This window comes from Ooceraea biroi, chromosome 7 (assembly GCF_003672135.1).
Source record: "Ooceraea biroi isolate clonal line C1 chromosome 7, Obir_v5.4, whole genome shotgun sequence".
NCBI lineage: Eukaryota > Metazoa > Arthropoda > Insecta > Hymenoptera > Formicidae > Ooceraea > Ooceraea biroi.
Window position 1 is genome coordinate 4,348,140 of NC_039512.1, and position 24,074 is coordinate 4,372,213.

The 24,074-nt window shown below is 40.1% G+C and overlaps 2 protein-coding genes across 3 annotated transcripts in view; one reads left to right on the forward strand and one right to left on the reverse strand.

Annotated features, from left to right (window-relative positions):
• Positions 1-24,074, forward strand: part of LOC105277556 (potassium voltage-gated channel protein eag) — a 66,312-nt gene that overhangs the window by 33,323 nt on the left and 8,915 nt on the right. Inside the window, exons 2-11 of one of the 2 annotated variants that reach the window (XM_011335983.2) lie at positions 4,062-4,162; positions 8,029-8,161; positions 9,811-9,822; positions 10,984-11,252; positions 11,906-12,205; positions 12,461-12,714; positions 13,469-13,734; positions 13,942-14,227; positions 14,552-14,915; positions 18,671-18,786. In XM_011335983.2, the coding sequence (XP_011334285.2) occupies positions 4,062-4,162; positions 8,029-8,161; positions 9,811-9,822; positions 10,984-11,252; positions 11,906-12,205; positions 12,461-12,714; positions 13,469-13,734; positions 13,942-14,227; positions 14,552-14,915; positions 18,671-18,786 (2,101 nt within the window). The remainder of the gene's footprint in view (positions 1-4,061; positions 4,163-8,028; positions 8,162-9,810; positions 9,823-10,983; positions 11,253-11,905; positions 12,206-12,460; positions 12,715-13,468; positions 13,735-13,941; positions 14,228-14,551; positions 14,916-18,670; positions 18,787-24,074) is intronic. The other variant, XM_011335984.2, reaches the window with a different exon arrangement.
• LOC105277555 (TLD domain-containing protein 1) lies at positions 15,009-18,336 on the reverse strand. The gene is made up of 2 exons (XM_011335980.3): positions 17,430-18,336; positions 15,009-17,202 (listed from the first exon to the last, which is right to left on the reverse strand). Exon 2 carries the CDS (start codon positions 17,200-17,202, stop codon positions 15,868-15,870), a length of 1,335 nt encoding a protein of 444 aa, XP_011334282.2. The 5' UTR covers positions 17,430-18,336; the 3' UTR covers positions 15,009-15,867.

The following is a 24,074-nucleotide window of genomic DNA, read 5'->3' on the forward strand; positions in this document are numbered from 1 at the left end:
TTCTTTCTCTCTCTCTCTCTCTCTGTCTTTCTCTCTCAATGTCTCTCTTCAACCTGAGTTTCCACTATCTCGACCTAACGCCCAAGCAACAGCTACGGCTTTACTAGAAAGAGGAAAGATATCGGTTGCATTCTATTGGCCTCTAAGTAGAAAAGTCCATTAAAATCACGGCTGACATACGTCCGTGAGTCGGCGTTTGCGTGGACGATGCAACGTCATCTCTATGAAAGAAACAGCCGCGTTCAATCCATTACGAATATCTCTCATCATACCGCGAAAAGCTTTCCACGGGACGAACTTTGATTCATTCCAATATTGCACGTCGAAGCGAGCATAACTTGCATCCTAATTTTCATTTGGATCGAAATAAGGCAGGAATTTTATCTTTGACCATCATCGGGATCGTATCAATTACGCGATTGGCAAGTATCAAAACAGCTTGTCAATGTGTAACGTAGAAGCAACTTCCGAGAGAGATCGCACGCCGTGATTACACACTTTCCGATAAATGTAATAAATTTAAATTGATAAAATTAATCAATTTAAGTAACAATTTAAGTAACGGTCCGTGGAGCTTCCGTGCGGAAATTAAGTTAGCCGATGACGATAATTAATATACTTAAGGCAGATATATGCAGACGCGAGCCGAAAATCCTTCCACCGGTGTGGACGTAACGGGGACAGGTAACGGAGCAATAAATTAGGTAATAATAACGAGGTCGTTCAGTGATTACTGATCCTGGCACGAGTCGCCGCGATGGTGGTATTTGACGCTGGGCGACTACCTGCGCCTCAAGATGACATTACTATGGCGCGTGCAACAACTTTATGACACGAATTATTAATTAATGGACACGTAAAGTTCGGGGACGCTGTAGCTACGTGTTGCTAGCGCGTCGGTGGCAATCAGAGCTCGTTACATCGAGATTTATCGCGCATAATGCTGCGGAAATCCATTTTCCCATGTTTAATGCACAACGAATTTCCGTGGTTAATATATGTTTCGTGTGCATGTATGTATGTGTACTTCTCTCTTCCTTTTTCTCTTTGTACGTGTATGTGTGTGTCGAAATAATAATGACTCTTCTACTCGACGGCGCGGATATCGATTATACAAGGTGATTAAGTATAAATGTAGCTAAAGTTGTGAGACTATGGTAGAACGAAATAGATTTCTGAATACAACTCGTAATTGAAAACTTATTTGCAACAATATTGAAATTACACAAGCACACGGTTATTAGAATGTAAGCGTACAATTTCCAGCAACACATTTCCGCATGTGGTGCACTGCGGAGTATCACATGTTAAAATGTTAACGCCGAATAATGCACTTCATGATGTTTTCGTGAAAACAAAATTGCACAGTCGGAAAAAAATATTTACCAGAGAGAAAGATTCGGCGAGTCTGGAAATGTATTTTGTATTTTCGTACGTATTTCGTTCTCTCTCGTATATATGTAACGAGCAGATTAAAATGTTATTGATCTCTATTGGCGCGCGGTTTCTTTTTTTTATTGGATTTACTCGGGCCTTTGTGCGGCACGTTGTAATTGAAAACGAATGGCATGCCAATAATTTCCCGTCGATTAGCGCTAGATACGCGAAAGATAATGCAATGAAAGCCACCGACTCTCCGTTAATGGAAGGTATCGCTGCTTGACGCCTTCGTCCGTGAAAGTGTTGATTTACGAAGCCGACATTTAATGAAGCGCGCGTTTAATCTCTTATCCTTTTACCATGATAAAAAAATGAGAGATATTTTTTTCTATTTAATTCCCTTCCTGTTATACCTATGGTGAACGTACGAAAAATCATGTACGTAACAGTTTTTAAAATTACGATATTGCAACACGAGCGAAGGTTTCTTTTCTTTGGTACGAAAAGACATATTCTTCTTATGTAACGATAGTATAATGTTATTTACCTGCACCATAATTTGTGATATTATTACGTAAATTATGTTACGTAATCTTGCATTTCGTACGGACTTACTGCGTAGTCGTGTCGATAATTGCTCGTATAAAATCCATGCTAATGCGACTAACTAAATCTCGTTGGGAATCCAGCGACAAGGCCTAGGAAGAAGGGAGCAGGGGGTCGACGATGTTACAAGGACTTTTGATCGGGTGTACCCTCGAAACCACTTCGCAGAATCGTCGAAAAGCCACCGAGACTCGCGCTGCGAATGTCGAGGACACCCGGTACATACATACGTATATATTCGACGCACATAGGCTGGTATCTATCTCACAACACGTTGAATGCAACAGGATCCACTTCAGAGATCATACGCTCGGATGAGTGCATCCGAGTCTCTGTGCGGGAACTCGGGAAAGAATAGGAACGACCGACAGAAATAGTGCCTCGCTGCGGGTATTTGAACAGGTTCACGTTACTTGATCGGATTATTTTGAGCTCCGGTGCATGACGTCCACTAATAATCAGCGAGAGTCTCGTTTTGTTTTTTAATCACTCACACAAGAATACTGATGCCCCGATATTCTCGTCGTTGAACCTTTCTCTTGCAGACTTGAGTTTGCAGACTATGCAGCTTTAGAGAGATCTGGATTGCGTGGATCATAGCAACGATTGAACTCAATCGCAATTAGGTCTAGAATAATTATTACTCGACTGTTTCATTCTAAGCTGATTATATCGTAAATCTTTTTATCGATTTACTCGGAATTGATAGTTCGCCGGAGAACGGAGGGCGAAATCGCTTGCGCTTGCTCTTGCGAGCGTAATTTTCAACTTTATTTCAATGTTCGCTGACGTATGCATTACGGGGTTGAAGCGTAAAGCTTCCGAGCGCACGGGGTGCACGATATCCGACATAGTCGTTGTCGTCGTCGTCTGTCGTCGCATCGCGACGACGTCGACTGCACGACGGTCGTTAGCGTGCGAACACCGGTGTGTTTTATAGCCTGATCGTTAGACGATCGCGTTGGTTGAAGATTTAAGGGATGCTCCGTAAACGGAATCGGTGAAATAACGGTCGTTTTTCCGCTCGTCGTCGCCGTGATTCTTCCCTCGCCGCCTTCGAGCTGCTCGCGTATTCTCGCGTTGGGACATTATTGCGCTCGGTGAGTGTGTGAAGCTCTTAAATTTTATGAACCCTTCTCACGTGCATCGTCATATTAAATCAGCGTTTGCCACAAACCGAAGTACCCAACCATCATCGCCACCCGCGACAGTTTCCGCGCCGCGATTGGTTCTATCGTCCTCGAGAAAAGCGCGCACGTGACGCGATTTCGCGGACATCACCGGTTGTGATAACGATTATCGCAATAATAAGTGTAATGGCAATGATACAGTGACCATTAAGATCAGCCATACTAAATATTATGACCATGAAACAATTAACTGTTATAATTGTGTGCTGATGATAAACTAGTAGTCGATTGTCGTCGGAACAAACGCAAGATCTTCTCTTGGAATTCTCGGAAATTCGTTTCCCTTTCCGCCATAGCTCCATCAGCAAACAAATCGGGGCTTGTTGAAACGCTGATTACACGCGATGGCTAATTGGATAACTGCGGCAAGGCGTGGCTCGTCTTACATACTCCGTTCCGTTCAGTTCCCGCGAAATTCGCGTTATTACGGGCAGCACACGCTGTCGCTGTTGTTAATTCCCGCCTGTAATTTATCGTGAAACTCTAAATGAACTCGGCCGCTCGTTGAAAAACTTCCGAGACACCCATTAGCCGAGCAATGTAAATTTACGAGGTGGGGCTATCGATTATCCCTGTGCATTCGCCACCCTCTCGACGTCGCTATTGTATGAATACGTATTTTGAATTTACATTTATATTATGCATAAATATTAAATCAATGTACGTATTGATATTGCGAGATTCCGCAGTTTGCGTAAAAAGGGGCATCATCCCCAATAGCGAAGCGGGCATTGAGCGATACGAACGTAAATCGCGAACAAAAGACACTGCTGGGACGAATGAGAAATGTAGCAAGATGAGGAAAAATGTGTATTTTCGCTAGTGTATCACGTTTCATTATTCAAGAGAATAATGCGACGTTTTCTCTATTCTTTCTGTTCACAGCCGACAGCAGTTTTCTACTGGCAAACGCTCAGATCGTCGACTTCCCGATCGTCTATTGCAACGAGAGCTTCGTCAAGATCTCCGGCTACAATCGTGCCGAGGTACGAGTACTTTATTTGATACAACGGACATTTAATTCTTTTCGTTTTCCTCGCAATAGTTCTTTACAGGCGTTTTCAGAACTGTATTTACACGACACACATTGCAATTCCGTGATTCAGAAAATTTGCTTTTTAGATAATATCACTCCGAATTAACTTAATTAATTACATTTAAATTAATTAATTACATGTGACATCAAACATCACAATCTTATCTTTAATTTATTAAAAGTGTGACCAATCTTTTAAATACGTAGAAGATCAAGGCTTGAGCATAGATTCGTAGATTGACTTTCGCTGACCATCGATATTCGAACAATAAATATAAATTAATAAAAAATACATAAATCCTTTATGAATATCTTTATCGTTAGAAAATAGTCGGGTTTATATTAATATCCTTTTATTTAACAATATATTTATGTCTTTAGGTACTCAAAAGTTTCTTATGAATAACTGATAACAAGCGTATCATTATTTTGCCGTTTTATTCGGGGATAATCGGCGTTTTACTGTACTTTAGACTCGGTCATTGTTAATATAAATGCCCCACGCTTCGTTATTTCCTTTTTAAGCCACATCATTAGGATCAAGAGTACTTCGCATTGTTGTAACACTGCCATATATTCTGAAATATCCTTCGAGGTTCACCTGGTGGTGTTATGAGCAATAGCTCGCTTATCCGTTACCATTTTTCACCCTCTAGGACGAGACTGGCGCGAGTGGCGAGCGGATAACGGGGTTTAGCGACTAACGGCTTGATTCATCGGCATCGATTTATAGCACTGCACGTGGGGATAAGAGTTACCAAGGCGCAAGAGTGTACCAGACAAGAGATCTAGAGATAGCAAATCCGATAATATCGCAGTTGGACAATATCGAGCTCTCCAGTTAAAAGCTAATTGCTAATTGCTGCACCAGTCTATACACTTGCACTCAATGATTTACCTTTGATGCAAATAATAGTTTAATTAATTACTGACTGTTCATTACCGCGTTGATGAGAATATACAAGACCTTAAATTTATTCAAACCATTACATATTCGATCAGAATCAGAATCAGAATCAGAATCAGAACTCAAAGTGAGCAAAGAGCTACCAAATCTCCTTCGAGAGAGATAGTCATAAATAATGTTATATATGCAAGGCGGAACAGATAATCTCGTCGAGCTCATAATCTAACGTCACAGGAACGCGTAAAAATGATTTCTCGTACTTACATCGAACTTCGGATTATTCGATTCGAGACGACGCGATTCGGTTCTGTCTGAGTTCTATCTGAGCGTTTCGACTAAAGTGACGAGGTAGTGGTAGAGGCAGTAACTAACCCGCCTCTGTAAGACTCCGTATGTTCCAATCCTATTGTTCGGGAAGACACATGGATTTGGGGTTTGCAAACTCTATTACTGGAAGCCGGATTGGGAATGCTTTCGTGGAAGGTTCGCGCGGTGGAGAACGGAAGTGGCGGACCGCGAAGCGCATACCGCGCACTCTCAATCTGCTTCGGAAATCTCGCGACACGTGACATTTGCGAATATTTGGATTGCGAACATCGGACGCCTGTGGCATGTTTTCATTTAATTAAATTATTTTCATCGCTTGATTAATTATTTTAACAATCGCCTGTTGTGGCAAAAATGTATTTCGACTGGAAAAACGATTGTTGATCGAGCTGGACAATTATATAAATTCGTTATGGCGATTGTTGCAAGCTATTTTCGGGAAGTAGTTATTCCATTCAGGACAACTCGAAGCAAGAATTTGCTGCTTTGCTGACCGTATCTTACTTTGTCTAAATTATTTCTACAACATTATTAAGGAAAATTGTACTTCTGATCCTATTAGAGTCGGCAACCTCAAAGACGTAATCGGGTCAATGTGATCGTAGAATCCTTTTGTTTGCACAAAATCGGGTTTTCTTTGAGAATTGTATCGTTTCTCGCATTGGTCGTTCAATATTACGCTTTTATCTTCCTGCTTTCGCACTTCGAAGTATGGCCAAATTTTTTTCCATTGTACGTATATAGAAAAACGTGAAAAAGTACCACTAACACAACAGATTCATCGGCGTGCACAGAAAATATGGCTATTGCGTTATTCCGTGCCATTTCGCGCATCTGCAAACTACGAATGTTAAAGCGAGGAGTACGAGCAAAGTATGATGTATTTTTGTGGCATTCGATATACGAAATAAATCTCGCTAGTGTTATTTATCGGCGGTATTAATGGCGCGAGGATAAAATGAAATTTTATATGCTTTATTTCTCCTATTTTACAATATGTATAATATTCGACGGATGTTGCCTACGGACGCCGTTATTCTGCTCAGGATTGCGTATCCAATTAAAAATGCCACTCGACGAGCAGATTCAACCCAGGATGGAAGTAATTTCGTTCCTGTTGCGTCTGTGAGCCGCGGGATTTAAAGGTCAGCGCTACGGGATTAATAAATCTGTTTCGAGGTCGAAAAACACGATATCACCTATGCCCGATATCCTGCACGAATGGCACCGCCATTTCTCACTTTCGTCGGCATTTGATAATAAATCGGGTCAGCCTCTATCGATGTTATCGATCAATGAGATCGCTATTTAAAGAAACACTTTAAGTACAATGGCTTCTGTTTACGGCAATTAATATGTAGTCAGTAACAGTTTATTATTACAAAATTGATAATAAATATGCAGAACAATGTACCGAATGTATCCTATTCTAAAAGAGGCGTGTTAACTTCGTGAAGTTCTTTTTTATCGAATAGTTGAGGCCTCTTTTCCGCGACGCTGATTGGTTATCTCGATTTGCGTTGTGCGTTATGTTCAGTTTAGATTACCATCGCGCGGCTGTCTTCTCGTGGAGGTTAACAATTTGGTAGAGTGTGATAATTATGCATATAATAAATAACGTTTTTATTATTCGAAAACATTATTAATATTGAAAAATAAAATAGCGCACGCATAGCGCGCGCCTGTGTTATACTGGTAACAATATACATAGCACAGAACTCCTCGGAAAAGAAAAACATTTTAATGGCTAGAACTTTTTCATTTATTGTTTTAACGAATTTTAAATATCGAGAACTCTAGGCAATATGCCAAATAACAATATAAATAGCACAGAACTCCTCGGAAAAGAAAAACATTTTAATGGCTAGAACTTCTTCATTTATTGTTTTAACGAATTTTAAATATCGAGAACTCTAGGCAATATGCCAAATAACAATATAAATAGCACAGAACTCCTCGGAAAAGAAAAACATTTTAATGGCTAGAACTTTTTCATTTCTAAATCTAAAGGATTTTCAATCGTCGAAACCTCGAGGCCTGTGTTGTACTAGTTATACAAAAGAGAGATGCGAAGTTTCAAATCGTGCTCAAAAATATTCCTAATTGCAAGTGATGAATTTGTGAATAGCGTTTATAGCAAGAGTACCGGTAGTTTTGCGAGATTGTTATAATATCGATATCAGCAAAGAGATTTCTTATAGTATGCATATGCAAGATTCGCGCGAGAATGCAAATCGATGATACCATGGAGCAGATTCGAGTGGTCTTCCGTTTTCTGAAAGTGCTTAGGAACTTCGCGGTTGTCGAGTCACGATTCACGATGTGCGCTTTATTAATACATAACGAGCGCAAAGTGCTTATTAATAATAGATGGGCCGTTCTAATTATAAAGTGGATTAATCGATCTTCCGCCAACCATGCGGTCGTTGCGCACATTTATCATCTACCCATGTGTGGTCCACACAATTACTTATCTATAATAGCGGCGTTATATTATAATATATTCGCACATGCGACGGGGTTGCGCGGGTTAATAAATGGGCTATAAAGGATACTTTATACGTCCCCACTGTATTCCCCAGGTTATGCAAAAGTCATGCCGCTGCGGATTCATGTACGGGGAGCTAACGGACAAGGAAACGATCGCCAGGATCGAGGAGTGCCTGGAGGGTCAGATTCACGATCAATTCGAGATCCTGCTGTACAAGAAGACCAGTAAGTAGCCGCGCCGAATCCTCGCATGTAGAGAATCGTTAAATGTGAAATGTGTGGCGTTCACGTGTGGCTTTCTCACGAGAATCGGCGGTTTCCGACGTCGCATTTTCGATCGGTGACTCGAATCTTGTCTCGATGAGAAAAAGTAAAATTAAATCGCGAATTAATCGCGCGCGTCTCGCAGTCACAGATCCAAAGATGCAAAGCAAAAGTTTAAAGATTTTCAATTTAACGTGACCGAAATCGTTCGAAAAACTCGTCCGTTTATCATACGTGGCAAAACGCGTATCGAGCATGTTTTAATCTAAAAATTAAAACCGGTCATGTTTCTCGCGAAGCTTATTACGGTATTAGATCGAGAGATCGCGAGGGAGATTAGCTCGTGGATCGCGCGCGAACCAAGCCAAGTTATTATCGCCGTTATTACGGCAGGTCGCAATTTTCGATCTTAGCAAAATTCGCAGATCTCGACGGGATCGGTCGGTGTTCGTTTCGCTTCACTCTCGTGTATTTGTCACGCGCGGGTAATTGGATGGCCGTGTGAAGGGGGCGGCCGCCGCGAAAGAGAAAGGGACGGAAAAACTCCCCCGCGGAATCTCGGCCGGAGAGTGATTGCGCGAAATTTGCATGCGCGTGTTTATCGTACCGGCATCTAGTTTCCTATTGCAAACGCCGCCGTGCACTTTATGCAACGTGCGGAAACCGTTAGAGGCAACCGGCAATCAGCCCGGCCTACGTGTTTAATGGAAAACAAAACGCCGCTTAGCGCACGGGAAACCGTCGCTTTACCGAACGATACACCATGGTTGCATTAATTTGGACATGTAATTGTCGTAACGCGCAGTTCCTGTGGATTTCCGACGATGCGACGAGAGCATCGTTTGCCTATTCTTTGCCTCAAAGAATCACAACTCTTGCGTGTTGGTTTGAATCAATCGGGTTCAATAAAAGTTGATTTATTCGTAGTATCTTGGAGTGTCGTTCTGTAAACAGTCGATGTCGTAATGCGCTGTTTTATCGTAATGTGCTGTCAAAGTAAACCTGTTATGTGCATAGCATGGATATAGAAACGACGCGGTGCATACTGTTCATCGCAATCTCTGAAAAGTAACGTTATCTCGAGGCGAACACGCGGCGCTTTCTTTGCAGATCCGGCGTTTTCGGAATCGCGAGTGCGGCGAGGATGACATAAGCAGAAACAGATTCGCGTCGTTATGTGTCATTTAAATAACGCCCGTGTCGATAAAGCGCAAATTGAGGAAGCGTGTTAAACGAGCGCGTGTTACAACGTTCGCGACAGCAGTTGTCAATAGCGAAACCGTCGATTCTCGACAAATACGGTCTGCGAAAACGCCCTGAGGCACGAGATGTATCATTGTGCATGCGCAATATCTGACGGAACATCGAAACGGTAACTGTCCGCATCCCCTATATTGGTACCAGCGGCAAGTTTCGTATTTCGTCGCTCTGCCATTGTGTCGCAACATCTCACTCTGATATTCGCGTGTTGTTCCGCTATATGAAACCCCTCCCGGCCGAGGGACACCCAATTTTTTTTCTGATTACTCCCACGATAGGGAGGGAAGCATCCTCCCCCGATACGACGCGCACGTGGTAATCTCTATAATGAAAGCTCATTTTGTTTAAAGGTAGCCCACGAGGTATGTCTAGCACAGGTTCGCAAAAGCGCGCTCGCAAACGCCACCAGTAAGTCAACCCCACGAATCTAAAACAATATGCCAAAAGACACGATATACATGACAGAGACGTACTTACCGTACTGATGATGAGCTTCAATGAAATTAGCCTTTGATACTTGGACGGGGAGATCTTTGAGGACTTTTTAAGAGTCTCTCGAGTTAATTGAATTTTGAATTAATTCAATTTGATTAATTCGGTTTTCTTGAGTCCTTGAAAGAACAAATTAGATTATTGCCGCACCGAGAACCGTATCTCCTCTCTTCTTCAGTTATATCAGCTATTCGCATATTATAGATGACTTAGGATTTTTATTGAAATTCCATCTCTAAAGTACGTAAGATTCGGAAGATAATCGCCGCTACGTCCTCCTCCCACAACCGGAGAACGCCCACGGGTTCTCCCGGTAGCAGCCGGTAAAACGGAAAAGTTATGGCCTCGCAATGACACCATTCGTCGACGGCTGTAAAAATAGATCACGGACGTTATTTTCGCGCTGCATTACGCCCGTTTGGCGAGTCTAAGTACCTTTTTGTTGGACAAAACCCCGACCAACGGCCCTTATCGTCGGGACGGACGCAGAGACGGATGTAACAGTGCTCGTTTCTCTCTCCGGAGAGAGAAAGCGGGTTTTACCTTGAGGATTTTCATCAACCGCAGGGTTGATTGAGCCAGCAGAAGAGAAGCGCTGAGCGCTGTAAAAGGCGAATACATTTTGCGTCATATGATACTTGCTTAAAACACAAGAAATCGCTATAATTAGTTACCACGCTTTACTTCTTTCTCTCCTAAGTGTCTTTACCATTATATATATATATATATATATACATATATTGTATGAAATACTGTCTCACAATCGCTAGCTTCCGGCACGCATAGCATGATAGATTTCTTTAGACTGCGGCAGCAGAAAAATTCCTAATCGAATTCACGATCAGCTGACTTGCCGATCAGATCATTGTGGTCTCAGATCAATGATCGGAATTCGTCTTAATATTTCTGCAACCGATCGTGCTTGTGACAGCATTAGAGAAGAATAAATATATTAGAAACTAGATTATAGAAAACAAAAACTTCTCTCGTGGGCGGACGATACCGGTGTTGTCTCCTTTTACGATGTATAGAGACACCATTATGGCTGCTGCTGCAAATAGCGCCGATCAAAAACGAACGAGACCTCGTGGTCCTGTTCCTGCTGACGTTTCGAGACATCACCGCCCTGAAACAGCCCATCGAGACGGACGACAGCAAAGGCGGTCTCTCCAAGTTCGCCAAACTCGCCAGATCGGTTACCCGATCGAGATCGGTTCTGGTCTCGCAGTTCAGCTCTCATCTGCCAGCTGTGAAAGACACAGCTGTGCCGACCACCGCCAAACAATCGCACTTGGGTCATGTAAGTCGTCGTAATGAGTTAGAATATTGTATCGATATCCTGAGTCTGCTGTGTGTAGTCGAAAAATTATGGATTATTGAATTACTTAAAAACAAATAATATGGATAATGGAAAATGATAACAAATGGTAAAAGAAATTTATAAAGTCTTATTTGTAAATCGATAGAATAGTGAAACGTATTTTCAATATAGTCCTGACTTCGTCAGGAAATGGAGAACTCTGTGGAAGCACATTTGCATAAATCTTCCTTCAGAATTAACATAGAATGAACTTATACATTCGAAAGCTCTTCGGAGCGTGAGAAGCTAATGGAGCCCGACTCGGTATAAGAAAAGAATATCAAATAAATGATACGCGATGGATAAAGAGTCGGAGTATGAAAGGAGTTAAAAAATGTTGTTCCTTTGTAACTCCGTTTTGCTAATAATTTGTTTGCATAGCATATATTTTTTTTATATAAAGAAAGTTTATGAAGAATTATAAAATGTATTTAAATTATATACTTATTTATTAAATTATGTATTTAGATTATTAATTATGGCGCATAAATTTTGATATATGCAAATATCTAATTTTTCGATTTGGCGACAATTATTCTTCATAATATCTGAGTTTGCACTCGAAATATTTTCTCATTACATTTTCCTTTCAGATGATGTCCTTAAGCGGCGATGTTATGCCACAGTACAGACAGGAAGCACCAAAAACTCCACCGCACATTCTACTGCATTACTGTGCATTTAAGGCGATTTGGGACTGGATTATTTTATGTTTGACCTTTTACACAGCCATCATGGTGCCATATAACGTCGCTTTCAAGAACAAGACCAGCGAGGATGTCTCGTTGCTGGTTGTCGATAGTATCGTCGACGTGATATTTTTCATCGACATCGTGCTAAATTTTCACACAACATTCGTGGGTGCCGGTGGCGAAGTGGTGTCTGATCCGAAGGTATCTTCAATCGAATTCTCTATTTAAAGGTTTATCTCTAAAAAATTTAATTGTAAGAATTCAGAAAAGAATTCAGAAAGTTTAGTAGTTGCTCAGAAGCAGTTACTCAAAAGTAGTTGTTCATGTCACTTACTTGTATTAAAAATTATTACAAATTTTGCAGTTTGTGTGAAATTAACAGTTTACCAAAATTAGCAATGGACTCTCTGTAGAGGCGTTCTTTACTTTAACAACGCAACTCTTTGATGCTTTCAGGTAATCAGAATGAACTATCTGAAGTCTTGGTTCATCATAGATCTGCTAAGCTGTCTACCGTATGACGTCTTTAACGCATTCGACCACGATGAGGATGGGATAGGTAGCTTGTTCTCGGCGCTGAAGGTGGTACGGCTGCTACGACTCGGCAGAGTCGTACGCAAACTAGATCGATACCTGGAGTACGGTGCCGCGATGCTCATTCTTCTGCTCTGTTTCTACATGTTGGTTGCTCACTGGCTGGCCTGTATCTGGTACGTCACATTAAGGTGATTTTACACCTGCGCACACGTATTCAAGGTAAAACACATACATACACACACTTCCGCGATTGGGATGGATACACCGCGCCAAAAGATCATTACCATACAACATTACATGCACACGAATACATCATCGTAATACCTGCTGTGTCACGTGATATGCTTCAGATTACTGCACGAACCGGTTCATTTCTCTCCTTTTGCAAAGAGGGAGAGAGAGACAGAGATTCCTTATCTGTTGTTTTGTTACACAATATTATTTCAGAAATTATCTCTGAGGGTGTGAGTTCGATCTTTCTCTATCGCTTTTTATTTGTATAAATGTTATTGCACTGAGAAGACTTTGATCTCTCAAATAAAATATAACGCTATGCTTATCGAGAGAAGCGTGGTATCGTCTTGCGTTAAGTATTGACTTATACAACAAACAGTACAGTTATTTCGTAATAGAGAGAATGCTTTAATTTTATTTACGTTCTAGCATATTATATGTATCCAAATTAATTGCAAATGTTACGAAATAGCAGAAATTGGAATAACGTCCAATGAGCTAACATAATCCACATTGAAATTGATCAAGAACTAAGTATGTGAGAAAAAGCGTCGATCAAGTTTAAGCTGTACAATGTCCCAAAAGAAATAGCACGATGTCCCGCATTAAAGTACACTATCCCTCGATATCATCTCAATCTCCCATCTACTGGATATTCGATACAGACTCGTAAGAAATCTCGTTGCGTTCAAGGTATTCGATAGGGAGATCAGATGCCGACAATGGGGTACAGTATTCGTGGTTGTGGAAGTTGGCCAATGTTACCCAGTCACCGTACAGCTACTTGTGGACCAATGCCAGCACTGCACCCGAACTAGTAGCCGGCCCGTCACGCCGCACGATGTATGTCACTGCTCTTTACTTCACAATGACTTGCATGACCTCCGTGGGCTTTGGGAACGTTGCGGCCGAGACCGACAACGAGAAGATTTTTACCATCTGCATGATGATCATTGCTGGTATGGACAATACTACCGTAAATTCTCTAATTCTTTGCCAGAAAACTGTCATATGAATAAGGAGGATGCTCTTGATCTCGATTATTCGTGTTTATCGTCCTATAGTTCTATATATAGTTAGATGAGAAAGAAAAAATTCATGATTTGCGCAAAGAGAGGACATGAAATCGCTGTTTTTTCTTCTCTATTTCTCTCTCTTTCGATCAGCCTTACTGTACGCTACGATCTTCGGTCACGTCACTACGATCATCCAGCAAATGACTTCCGCCACCGCCAAGTATCACGATATGCTGAACAATGTGAGGGAATTCATGAAACTTCACGAAGTACCAAAGGCCCTCAGCGAGCGCGTCATGGATTACGTCATCAGCACGTGGGCAATGACCAAGGGCCTGGATACGGACAAAGTTCTCAACTACTGCCCCAAAGACATGAAGGCCGACATCTGCGTGCATCTCAACAGAAAGGTTTTCAATGAGCACCCCGCCTTCAGGTAAACTCGGTCGCATTACGTCTACATTTCTCATAACTCAAATTTCAATCCAGGTTTCAGGATTCAATTCAAGTTTTAATATAAGTTTCAATTTTTAATTAAATGTTTAACTAAAGTTTCAAGTTTCAATTCAACAATTTCAAGTTTACCGCTTTAATAACTCCAGATTCAAGATTTATATATTGATTCATATCTTTCTCCTAATAGAATAAATAAAAAACTTGATAACACATTTCCCGAAGATTTAGAAAAACTAAAGAGAATTGCAATGCCTAATTTTTACTGTATCTTTCTCACTGCATGTTATTCACGTTTAACATTTAGATTAGCGTCTGATGGGTGCTTACGCGCCTTGGCGATGCACTTCACGATGTCGCACAGCGCGCCTGGCGATTTGCTGTATCACACCGGAGAATCCATCGATTCTCTGTGCTTCATCGTGACAGGCAGCCTTGAAGTTATACAGGACGACGAGGTAGTGGCGATATTGGGAAAAGGCGATGTTTTCGGCGACAGTTTCTGGACGAATTCATTGATCGGTCAAAGCGCGGCGAATGTCAGAGCGCTCACTTACTGCGATTTGCATACGATTAAGCGGGATCGTCTATTGGAGGTATTGGATTTCTATCAGGCCTTCGCCAACTCCTTCGCCAGGAATTTGATCCTAACTTACAACTTAAGTCATCGGGTAAGTCTCTTGAATACGAATTGAATTACTTTTGCAAACTACAAACGCGCTTATCAGTGGAAGGATATGATTAGATCAAAGAATATCTAGAAATGTGAACTTGATCGTTTTTATTGAACTCTTTTAACAGATTTTATAATACAGTGCGGTGTGATTTCTTTGACTTTATAGTTGGCAAACGGTCAGTGTGTTTGCGTGATATTTGTTTGTTATGTATTTCTCACACGACAATACAATTATACAGTCTTAGTTAACAAGAGCAATTCGTATGGCACACGGTTATTCGTTTATAAATAATCAACATATGTGGAAAACGATAAATTAACAATCATAACGTCTTGTCAGGCACTAGACAATAGGCATTCAGGCCACGCAACGATTAGCGTGATGATATTCTTTAATATCATAGCGCTGAATTCATAAATACATGCATATTTATAGAGAATAAAGTCACATAAGTATAATCGGATGACCGAAAGAACAATCGTGAAAATCGAGAGATGTCAGGCCGTTATATAAAGGGGGACAAAAGTCCTAATAATATATTTAGATAAATAATTACAAATAAATAATTTCACGTAAGTTTGTAGAAAAAACACGGAAGAGATCGCTCGTATGTACAGGTAGACAGGGTTTTGCTGACGCGAATCATCGCGCAAGTTTCGTAGTGTAATTCGTTTCCATTGATGCGCTATGACTGCCACCGGCATTATGCGCTCGTGTAAAACAAGAGGATTCTTTCGTGTCATAACTTACGTAATCACCATGAGTTCTCTAAATATTTTTCTCATACCCGCATGTTCCATTGTAATCGTCAGAATCGATAACAGATTTTACACATATTTAATTCACAAGGTCGATCGTTTGTTTAATCTTAAATATCTGCAAACATTCTTAGCATTTCCTCTCTGCTCGAGAGCTTCCATAAAAATCTCTAAATTTCGTATCACAATTACTCCTGTTCCTCGCGAAGTCCCTCGCTGTGTAACTTACGACCAGCCAGTTCTAGCATCACCTTCGATGTCGGATCTTGATCCAGTACGGACTTCATCTCGCGGACGTTCTCCTCTGTGTCCGGCACCGGGCCGACGCCCCACACCTCGCAGTGTTTGATTTTGAAGTCTTCCTTACCGCTAAGTTGTACGTAATTCTGGAAGGTCGTGCACGACATGCTCGACTTGCCGGTGCCGTATTCGCAGTCCAGCCAGAGGCCAGGATAATTAAGCTGACCTCCCATGAGCAAGCCGTTAGGCATCGTTTGCTGATGGAGATTGAGATACTGATAATGATTATTGTAATTTGTCGACGGGAACGTCAGTATATCCGGCTCGAGCTTGAACAGAAACGACGCTTGATTCCCTATGAAATTCGGTCCCAGCTTCCAGCTGTCGGAGGCAAAGCCGCCGAACACGTGATCGTCCATATCCTGGAGTATGATTATCGTCGCGCCTTGCATCGCGATCCTCCCCAGCATGGTGGAGAACGATTCGCCGTGCACTTGACTGGAGAACAGAAATCTCCATTCGTTACGGAGCTCGTGCGGCAGACTCAGATTCAGGAACAGAACGTCTCCTAAGCCTAGTATACTCGGGAAATGCGGTATGTTCTCCAAACCCATGCACAACGGCAGCAGGTTCAGCTCGTTTATTCGCGCGCTCGTGTTCTTGTCGCTGCCCTTCTTCTGAGAAACTAGGTAGAGATACTGGAAAACATGTGACTGAATGCTCTTGAACGTGGCGGCACTCGTGAACCAATTCTCCACTTGATCGACGGTCAACACATCCCCGTACTTGACAAGGTCCTCGCAGAGGCTGCGCGAACGCATCCCTATGCGGCTGGTGTTGACCGTGCAGCCAATATTGCTCCAGGTGAGGTAATGCGCGTTGCCGGAGTTCTTCTGCAATCGCAAGTAAGAGTTGATCGTTGCTTGAATGTACTGAAGGAACGTAACGGTGGGTATCTCGTACTTCTGCTCTTCCTCGCAAAAACCGTCGAATACCAGACTGGTGCGTTCTTCGGCACTGCCACGCACGGCGAATACGTACAACCGACCAAAGTTCTCGCCGTTGATAGCGGAAACCTTCTTCCCTGGTTCATGACAGAGGAATCGCAGTACGAACTGCAGCAACATGTCATCCAGATGCATCGACCAATGCTTGAATATGTCCTCGCGCTTGATGGAACCCGAGCTGCGAGACATGGACTTAAACAGGTTCTCCACCAGCATAATCTCCTTTGAGGAGAGGATATTTGCCGAGGAAGCGGAACGGCTCGACCCATGACCCATCTGAAACAATCACATAGCGCAGCGTCAACCATTGCTCATTTTCAGAGTAACTTACATTACTTTCTCATTTTTCTTTCCTAATTCCTCTTCTGTATACAGTCTACAGCTGTTATATTATCTAATTCTGTAGGTTTCTCATTTCTAAATCGGAAAAAGAAGTAGAAAAGCTTTCCGCACGTATCATCGCGCATCACGTTATCATCGACAACGCGACGTACCATACGCACCTTTCGTATGGACGAGCAGTGTTTTCCGATAGTCCATATACTTCCGCGTCCTCCACCTGATCGCCCTACAGATTGTCAAGAGCGCGAGGAGAGCACCAGCCCGCACCTTTTCCAGACCACGGCACGTGTCGGCGGCACGCGTCACGTTGCGGCGTCGCGTCCCGTCACGTCACGTCACGTCACGTCACATCGCCGTGTGCGGCGACGACGGCCGTGCAATCGACTCGAATGTGCCCAGCGCCGAACTTTGGAGGTTATACTAACAAGTACGAGCGGGCGAGCGGCCCGCTAGCTACGTGTGCGCGCCTCTTATCGACACCTATCGACTCTCGTCATCACGCCTGCGCCACTGACCTTCACCACCCGCCGCCGATGCACCGCATCATGTCCGCATCCGTTTCTGCATTTTCCCCGTTCGTCACGCATTCGTATTCGTGTAATGAGTTTCGAGAAACTCGAGGAGCAGATAATCGAGATCGAGATAATCGAGGTCGAGAGAATCGTCACCAGTCGCGCGTCCCGTTCCTCGCGACAATACTCGTCGAATGATGCAACGTTGCAACGGTGGATGAAGGATGGGTGATTGCAAGGGGTGAAGTGTGGGATGGAGTGAGGAATACCGCGAAATTCCGAAACGCGCGGCCTCGCTCAAAGGGAATAGGCACGTCGCGCGAGTTATGCAATTTTCAAACGACGGATGGGTTAGAGGATACGGTTTATGCATAGAGCGCATTCGAAATGACGCACATGCGTAACGCGTCGATGCCGAAACACAGCATCGGCTGTTTCGAAGCAATCTTCGCGCTAGCGCGGAAACGCTTGACTGTTAAGTATTGTTTGAACGTTAAGGATTTTTTTTTCTTTAGAAAACAATTGTGAAATGTTAAAAATTGTGAAACAAAATTATGAAATATCTTAAATATAGTATTGTGTATTAAAAAAAGAATATAAGAAAAGGAACTTGAATCTATAATTATAATTATTACTCTTTTAAATAACAACTCTCTTTAAAGATATAGGTATATTATGTATATGATGAATATATTATTATATTTATTATAATCATAATTGACACTTGATAGATATATAGAATAATTAAAACCATTAAAGTCGTTTTCTAATAAAAAAAATAATTGTCAAATATTAAATTAAATATTGTTTATTACTATTTTCATAATTATTACTTGAATAATGTTGACTTTTTGTTACGCATGCTTAATGAAACTGAATTTCGTGTGCAGCTTATCTTCCGAAAGGTCGCCGATGTCCGTCGAGAAAAAGAGCTGGCCGAGAGAAGAAAGAACGAACCACAGTTGGATCAAGCTCAGGATCATCTGGTTCGCAAGATCTTCTCGAGGTAGGAAAACACTTGCTATTAGTTACCGGATACGGTCGGATACAATCGTACTCGTCAGTTATCCACCCTTGCAACAAATGGACGAATTAAAAGAAACAGACAACGGATCCATTCTGGGCAAATTGCTATACCTAATCTTTAGGAAATCGGGGAGCAATACCGGCAACTTTTATTTTTCTTTCCGAGCATCCTTAAGGAAAGAAGTTTCTGCCAATTTACTTTCCCAAAATGCAACCTTGTGATTACAGCAATTATGTACTTTATTCTTAACTATTTTGTGTTAGATTGATACTTGACAATTTTCTATCTCGGTTGCCATTAATATATAAGGTAGATTGAAAATGTTTGTTTTAATATGTCGATGAAGCTTCGATGATTATCGAAGAATTTAAATAATGAAAAAAGTATAAAAAATTATGAATATATATTATGAAAAAAACACAATTTTATATTCAGAATTTCTCCCTCTACGTAATAATTACATAGATATAAGTAATTAGTGTTACTCCGCACGTTCGTAAGGTAAACGATATTTATAATGAATCCTACTCCTGCATAATGATTCATGATATCTTCATGTGTGAAGCATGTGCACGCGCACAATGATACGCAATTTTTTATAATTTTAGCAAAATTATTATCTTTGTCTATCTGAGCTTCTTGTTCCGCGACATATTCGCAAAATCGTCTGTAGTAATTCTATGTCTAAAATATAAAATAATTCTACTTTATCTGTAACTTACAGAGATAATATATATTTAAAGAGAATCGACACAAAAATCAATAGATATTTATGGTCAAAGATAAACTTTGTATCACTAATTAAAATTGTTGATTATCGGTTAACGAAGATTATATAAAAACGTTCGCACACTTAAGCCGAACTTAAAATAAACGGAAAGTAAACTTATAATAGTGCTGCTGATGCATATTATATGCAGTCTCTTTGTGCGCGTGCATGTAACGTGTGCGGAGCAAGTGAAAGAAAGAGCGAGAGAGAGAGAGAGAGAGAGGAAAGAGCGAGAGAGGAAGAGGAAGAAAAAGCGAGAAAGAGAGAAATGAAAATGATAAAATGACCCGCATACATCTTATCGCGGAAAATTTTTGTATCTTCCGTGGCTGTTGCTGAATGTGACTGTTGATTGTGTTGCTTGGCTGGCCTGTTGTTTCCGCAAAGGTTCAAGACTGACGGGGAAGGCCAGATCGGTGTGACCAGGACCGTGAGTGGACGGTCCCATCAGGATTCCGACGAGGAGCTCACCGTGAACGTCCTGCCGCCTTGGCCAAGTTTTAGGCAATTTCATTTTTCTTACGTATTTATTTCTTCTCCAATTCCTTTTTGCCGTTTCTCCTCGCTATTACACATTTTATTATTCTCGTTACTATTATTGTTACTATTATATTATAATTATTATTATTCTCCTTATTCTTTGTCGTGGAATTTAAATTTATTATTATATTATGATTGCCATTTTATGCAATTTTATTGATACCCATTGCGCGATCTCTCTCTATGATATTATACTGTATATTACTATATTATGCCAGATAATATACATATAATATATGCCAGATATATACTTGTTTCAATATTCGTACATGTGTATATATGTAATATTCATGAATATATTATGTGCAGCGCGTGTAATGCACGTGCATTAAATCCTCGTGGTTTAAATCCTCATTTACATTTTGATGATTCGTTCGAGCTTTGTCAATTGAAAAGCTGCTACGTATTTTCTGTCCTTATCGCGGAGTTGACGCTAATTATCTTGGAAAAAGCCATGAACAATGAAAAGTCATGAACAATAAAAAATAAAATAACTCTAACATTTAACAATACATTCAATAGATAGATTATTTTGTAAATAATTTATACTTGAGCTGAAAAACTGCTTTTTAGAAATGAATTTTGATTAATTAAAAGGAATTAAACTACGTTATTTCTTAAAGCAGTGATATACATGCAATATGTTCTTGAGTAACATTAACAAATTTTATTCAATTTTATCTTTGGTTTCTAATTTAGAAATGATAATTACTTAATAAAAAAACAACATTGGTAACTTAAGCTTAAGACTTTAATTGAACGCTATTGAACAGATTCGATTTTCATTTAATTTTAAGAAAACATCTGTTTTTCTTGATTTAATTAAACACTTCCCTACAATAAGAGGTTTAATGTCGACAATCAACAGACCGTAAGATCTAGATAGTGTTTGTTGAGAAGAAATCAGCCGAACAGATCTTGAAGATTTCGTAGAAGTGAAATTTGTCATTGTCACTCAGGAACATCTCGTACACATGCTCGGGTGCTCTCCCTGTATTTATTCGCCACGAGGAATACCGTAATGTGTCACGTAATGTGCCAGCCGGAAGGTATCACGTACGTGCACTTGCTGTACACACGCTTGAATGTGAAACGATAAATTTTCATTGCACGTCTACGTTGAAACATGAGCAAATCGAAATTGGTGGCCGACTGATTATCACGAAACACTGTGGCCATCGAGCATGTGACGTTCAATTTTATCGAGTGCATTGCTAATCGCTATTTTAAACTCGATAAAATTGATATCATTCACTCGTTAGTATTGTAATCTTTAATCAATATTTTAATGGAGTACTTTGTAAACCTATATGGAATAATAGAAGATATAAGCAGGATTTACTTTACTTTAAATCTTATTTCAAAAGTTAACATTAAAAATCTTTTCGTAAATAATTATACGTAATTTCTGATTTTTTAAATATAAATGCAGTGAAGAAATAGGAGGAGGAGGAGGGTAATTGTACGTTAATGAGATATGATATGAAGATTCTTCGATTTGTTCATCCTTCCAGCAGCATATTCACGAGACGTATTTCACTTGCGATATCGTATCATCATCATCATGATTATCTTAATAATCACTGCAGTTTTTGACGAATGCTAGAGTGCTGTAAGATATATGGCTTTAGAATGCGTATTTTTTTCTCATCATATATATATTTATATATTAGGTGTACAAATGAGATCTTAAGACTTTTTTGTGAAATACATCGTTTATCATGTGTTACTGATTTACTAGCTTATGAATTCTCGAAGAAGCTTGGTAGTTTGGACGCGAAGTCTTCAAGCTATTTCTCTCGCCTTGTCCAATGTTTGGAAATATATATCGTCTAAAGCATATTGTTGCAGCAAAACAGATGGTACTTGAAAGGCAATGATGAGGTAGAATTCCTCGTCCAGCATCAATAAGATTGAGGTATCCTCAACCAAAGGCTGACATTGTCGTGGAACTGTTTGACCGGTCTTCTTCCTTTACCAAGATATAAACGTCTCTCATTCCATGCATTCCTCAAACGGAGTAATTAGTTGTTCTAGCGGTCCGCAGTAATTGCTTTACTTGGCAGAAACAGCTCATAAAGCAATACGGTTCTCCAGTCCAAATGCAGAACATAATCTTTTGCTGTGGATGTTTCGTTTCTGCATTGATGTGGACAGCTGGTCAGAATGTACTCATTCTTCTTTTCGGATTATCGTAACTTCTCATGGTCATAATTTAGGTCAAAACCACCTTGTTTGAATCATTTAAACCAATATGCATTGATATTTTCATTAAACAATTTTCAAGAATTCTTTTGTACACCTAATATCTTTATAATTAAAAACCAGAGTCATATAAAACAAGTTGCAGGATTTCGTATAATATTCACTTTATCGGTTATACAGCTTTGCAACTTTGTCTGCTAGCTTTCAAACTTCTGCGCTAGATTGAAATATTACAGTTGTAATGCTATTATAACATTAATCATAATCCTTACTAGATTTGTTCATAGAAATTATTATGCCAACATTATAATAATAAATATAGAAACTCACGCTGAATAACATGCAACGCGAAATATGTTTTAAAAATATTTGAAAAGTGCCTCGATAATGCCTCGTTAAGAAATAGTTGAGAATTACGAACGTAATTGTTAATCGCACTTATGTATATAAAATATTTGTATGAATTTACTGTCGTCGAGACGGAAAACTACCGAAATCCTGACACGTTTGATAAGCATCTGATCTTCTTCGATTTTTATGCAAAGCAAAGTGCATGCGACGAACGCACACACTCTAGGATTCAGACTTCTTTTTGTCTCCTATATAGTCTTCGAGTATCTTTACGAATATGTATAAATTACTATCTGTATGCAGTTGGCCCGAGAAACTGTCGGAATGCCAGAGAAGAGAGGAGTGAACGCTGCGTTTGCGACTTATAGTTGCCCAATATCTTTGGTTCTTTTTCTTCATATTTATATACATATAATATAATCATCAACGATTTTTCTATTGTATATCTATGATTTCCGCATTCTCGATTGCTTGTCTCTCGCACACAAAACGTGCTTCCGCTAATGATTTCTCTCGAGTCTTGACTTGGTACAGCCTCTTATGTTACTTTTCTCTGTAGCATAATTAATTAATTATACTTACTACTTAATAATTATACTAATAAATTATATTTATTTACTTGCGACAATTTTTGTGATAACTATGCTGCAACAGTCGTAAAGCACTTGATAGCTCGATGATAGATGATAAATTTATTGATTTACGTGCATGGCAAGATCGAATTCTTTTTTTATATGGAAATGATAATATATGAAAAGTAATATATTTAAATTTACTTATATCTTAAATTTATTTATATTATTTTATATCATGATTCTCTAATTCTCTAATTAATAAAAATTCTTACTTAAAATTCTTTACTTTTGAATGTAAAAAAATTTGAAAATGTCTTTTTTGATTTTATCGCAATTGCATGATGACATTTCGATATTTTATTTTTCATAGAATTATATATGAAATTTCATAGAAATTTTCTAATTATTGAAATCTGTTAATGCTTTAATCGATAATAATTGTTCGTATAATCGAGACATTAACTGGATTTAATAGCATTATATATTCATATAATTAATACATTAATCTCTTTGAGAAAAACCGAATGTTCTAATGAAATCGTTGATCGATTAATTTTCGGGAAGGCTAACCCTGCTTTGATACGCGTATCGCGATTTTAATAGCATTTTCTGCTGCCTACGCGAGCCACGCTTCACAAAGGCTTCACTGCGACTATGCCAATAATTAATAGCTATAATGCAACTATCCGGTACGTTTAGTATGTACAACAGTGTGGCATTCCAAAGTTTGTCGGGCAATTTCTCATCGTTGTCGTTATTGTCAAAAGATACAGCAGAACGTTGGTCGACGCTGACCGATGGCTGCGCGATACCGTTTTGAAGAGTGA

Coding starts and splice junctions, on each gene's coding strand:
- LOC105277555 (XM_011335980.3), bottom strand. CDS start 17,202: ATGGGTCATGGGTCGAGCCGTTCCGCTTCCTCGGCAAATATCCTCTCC.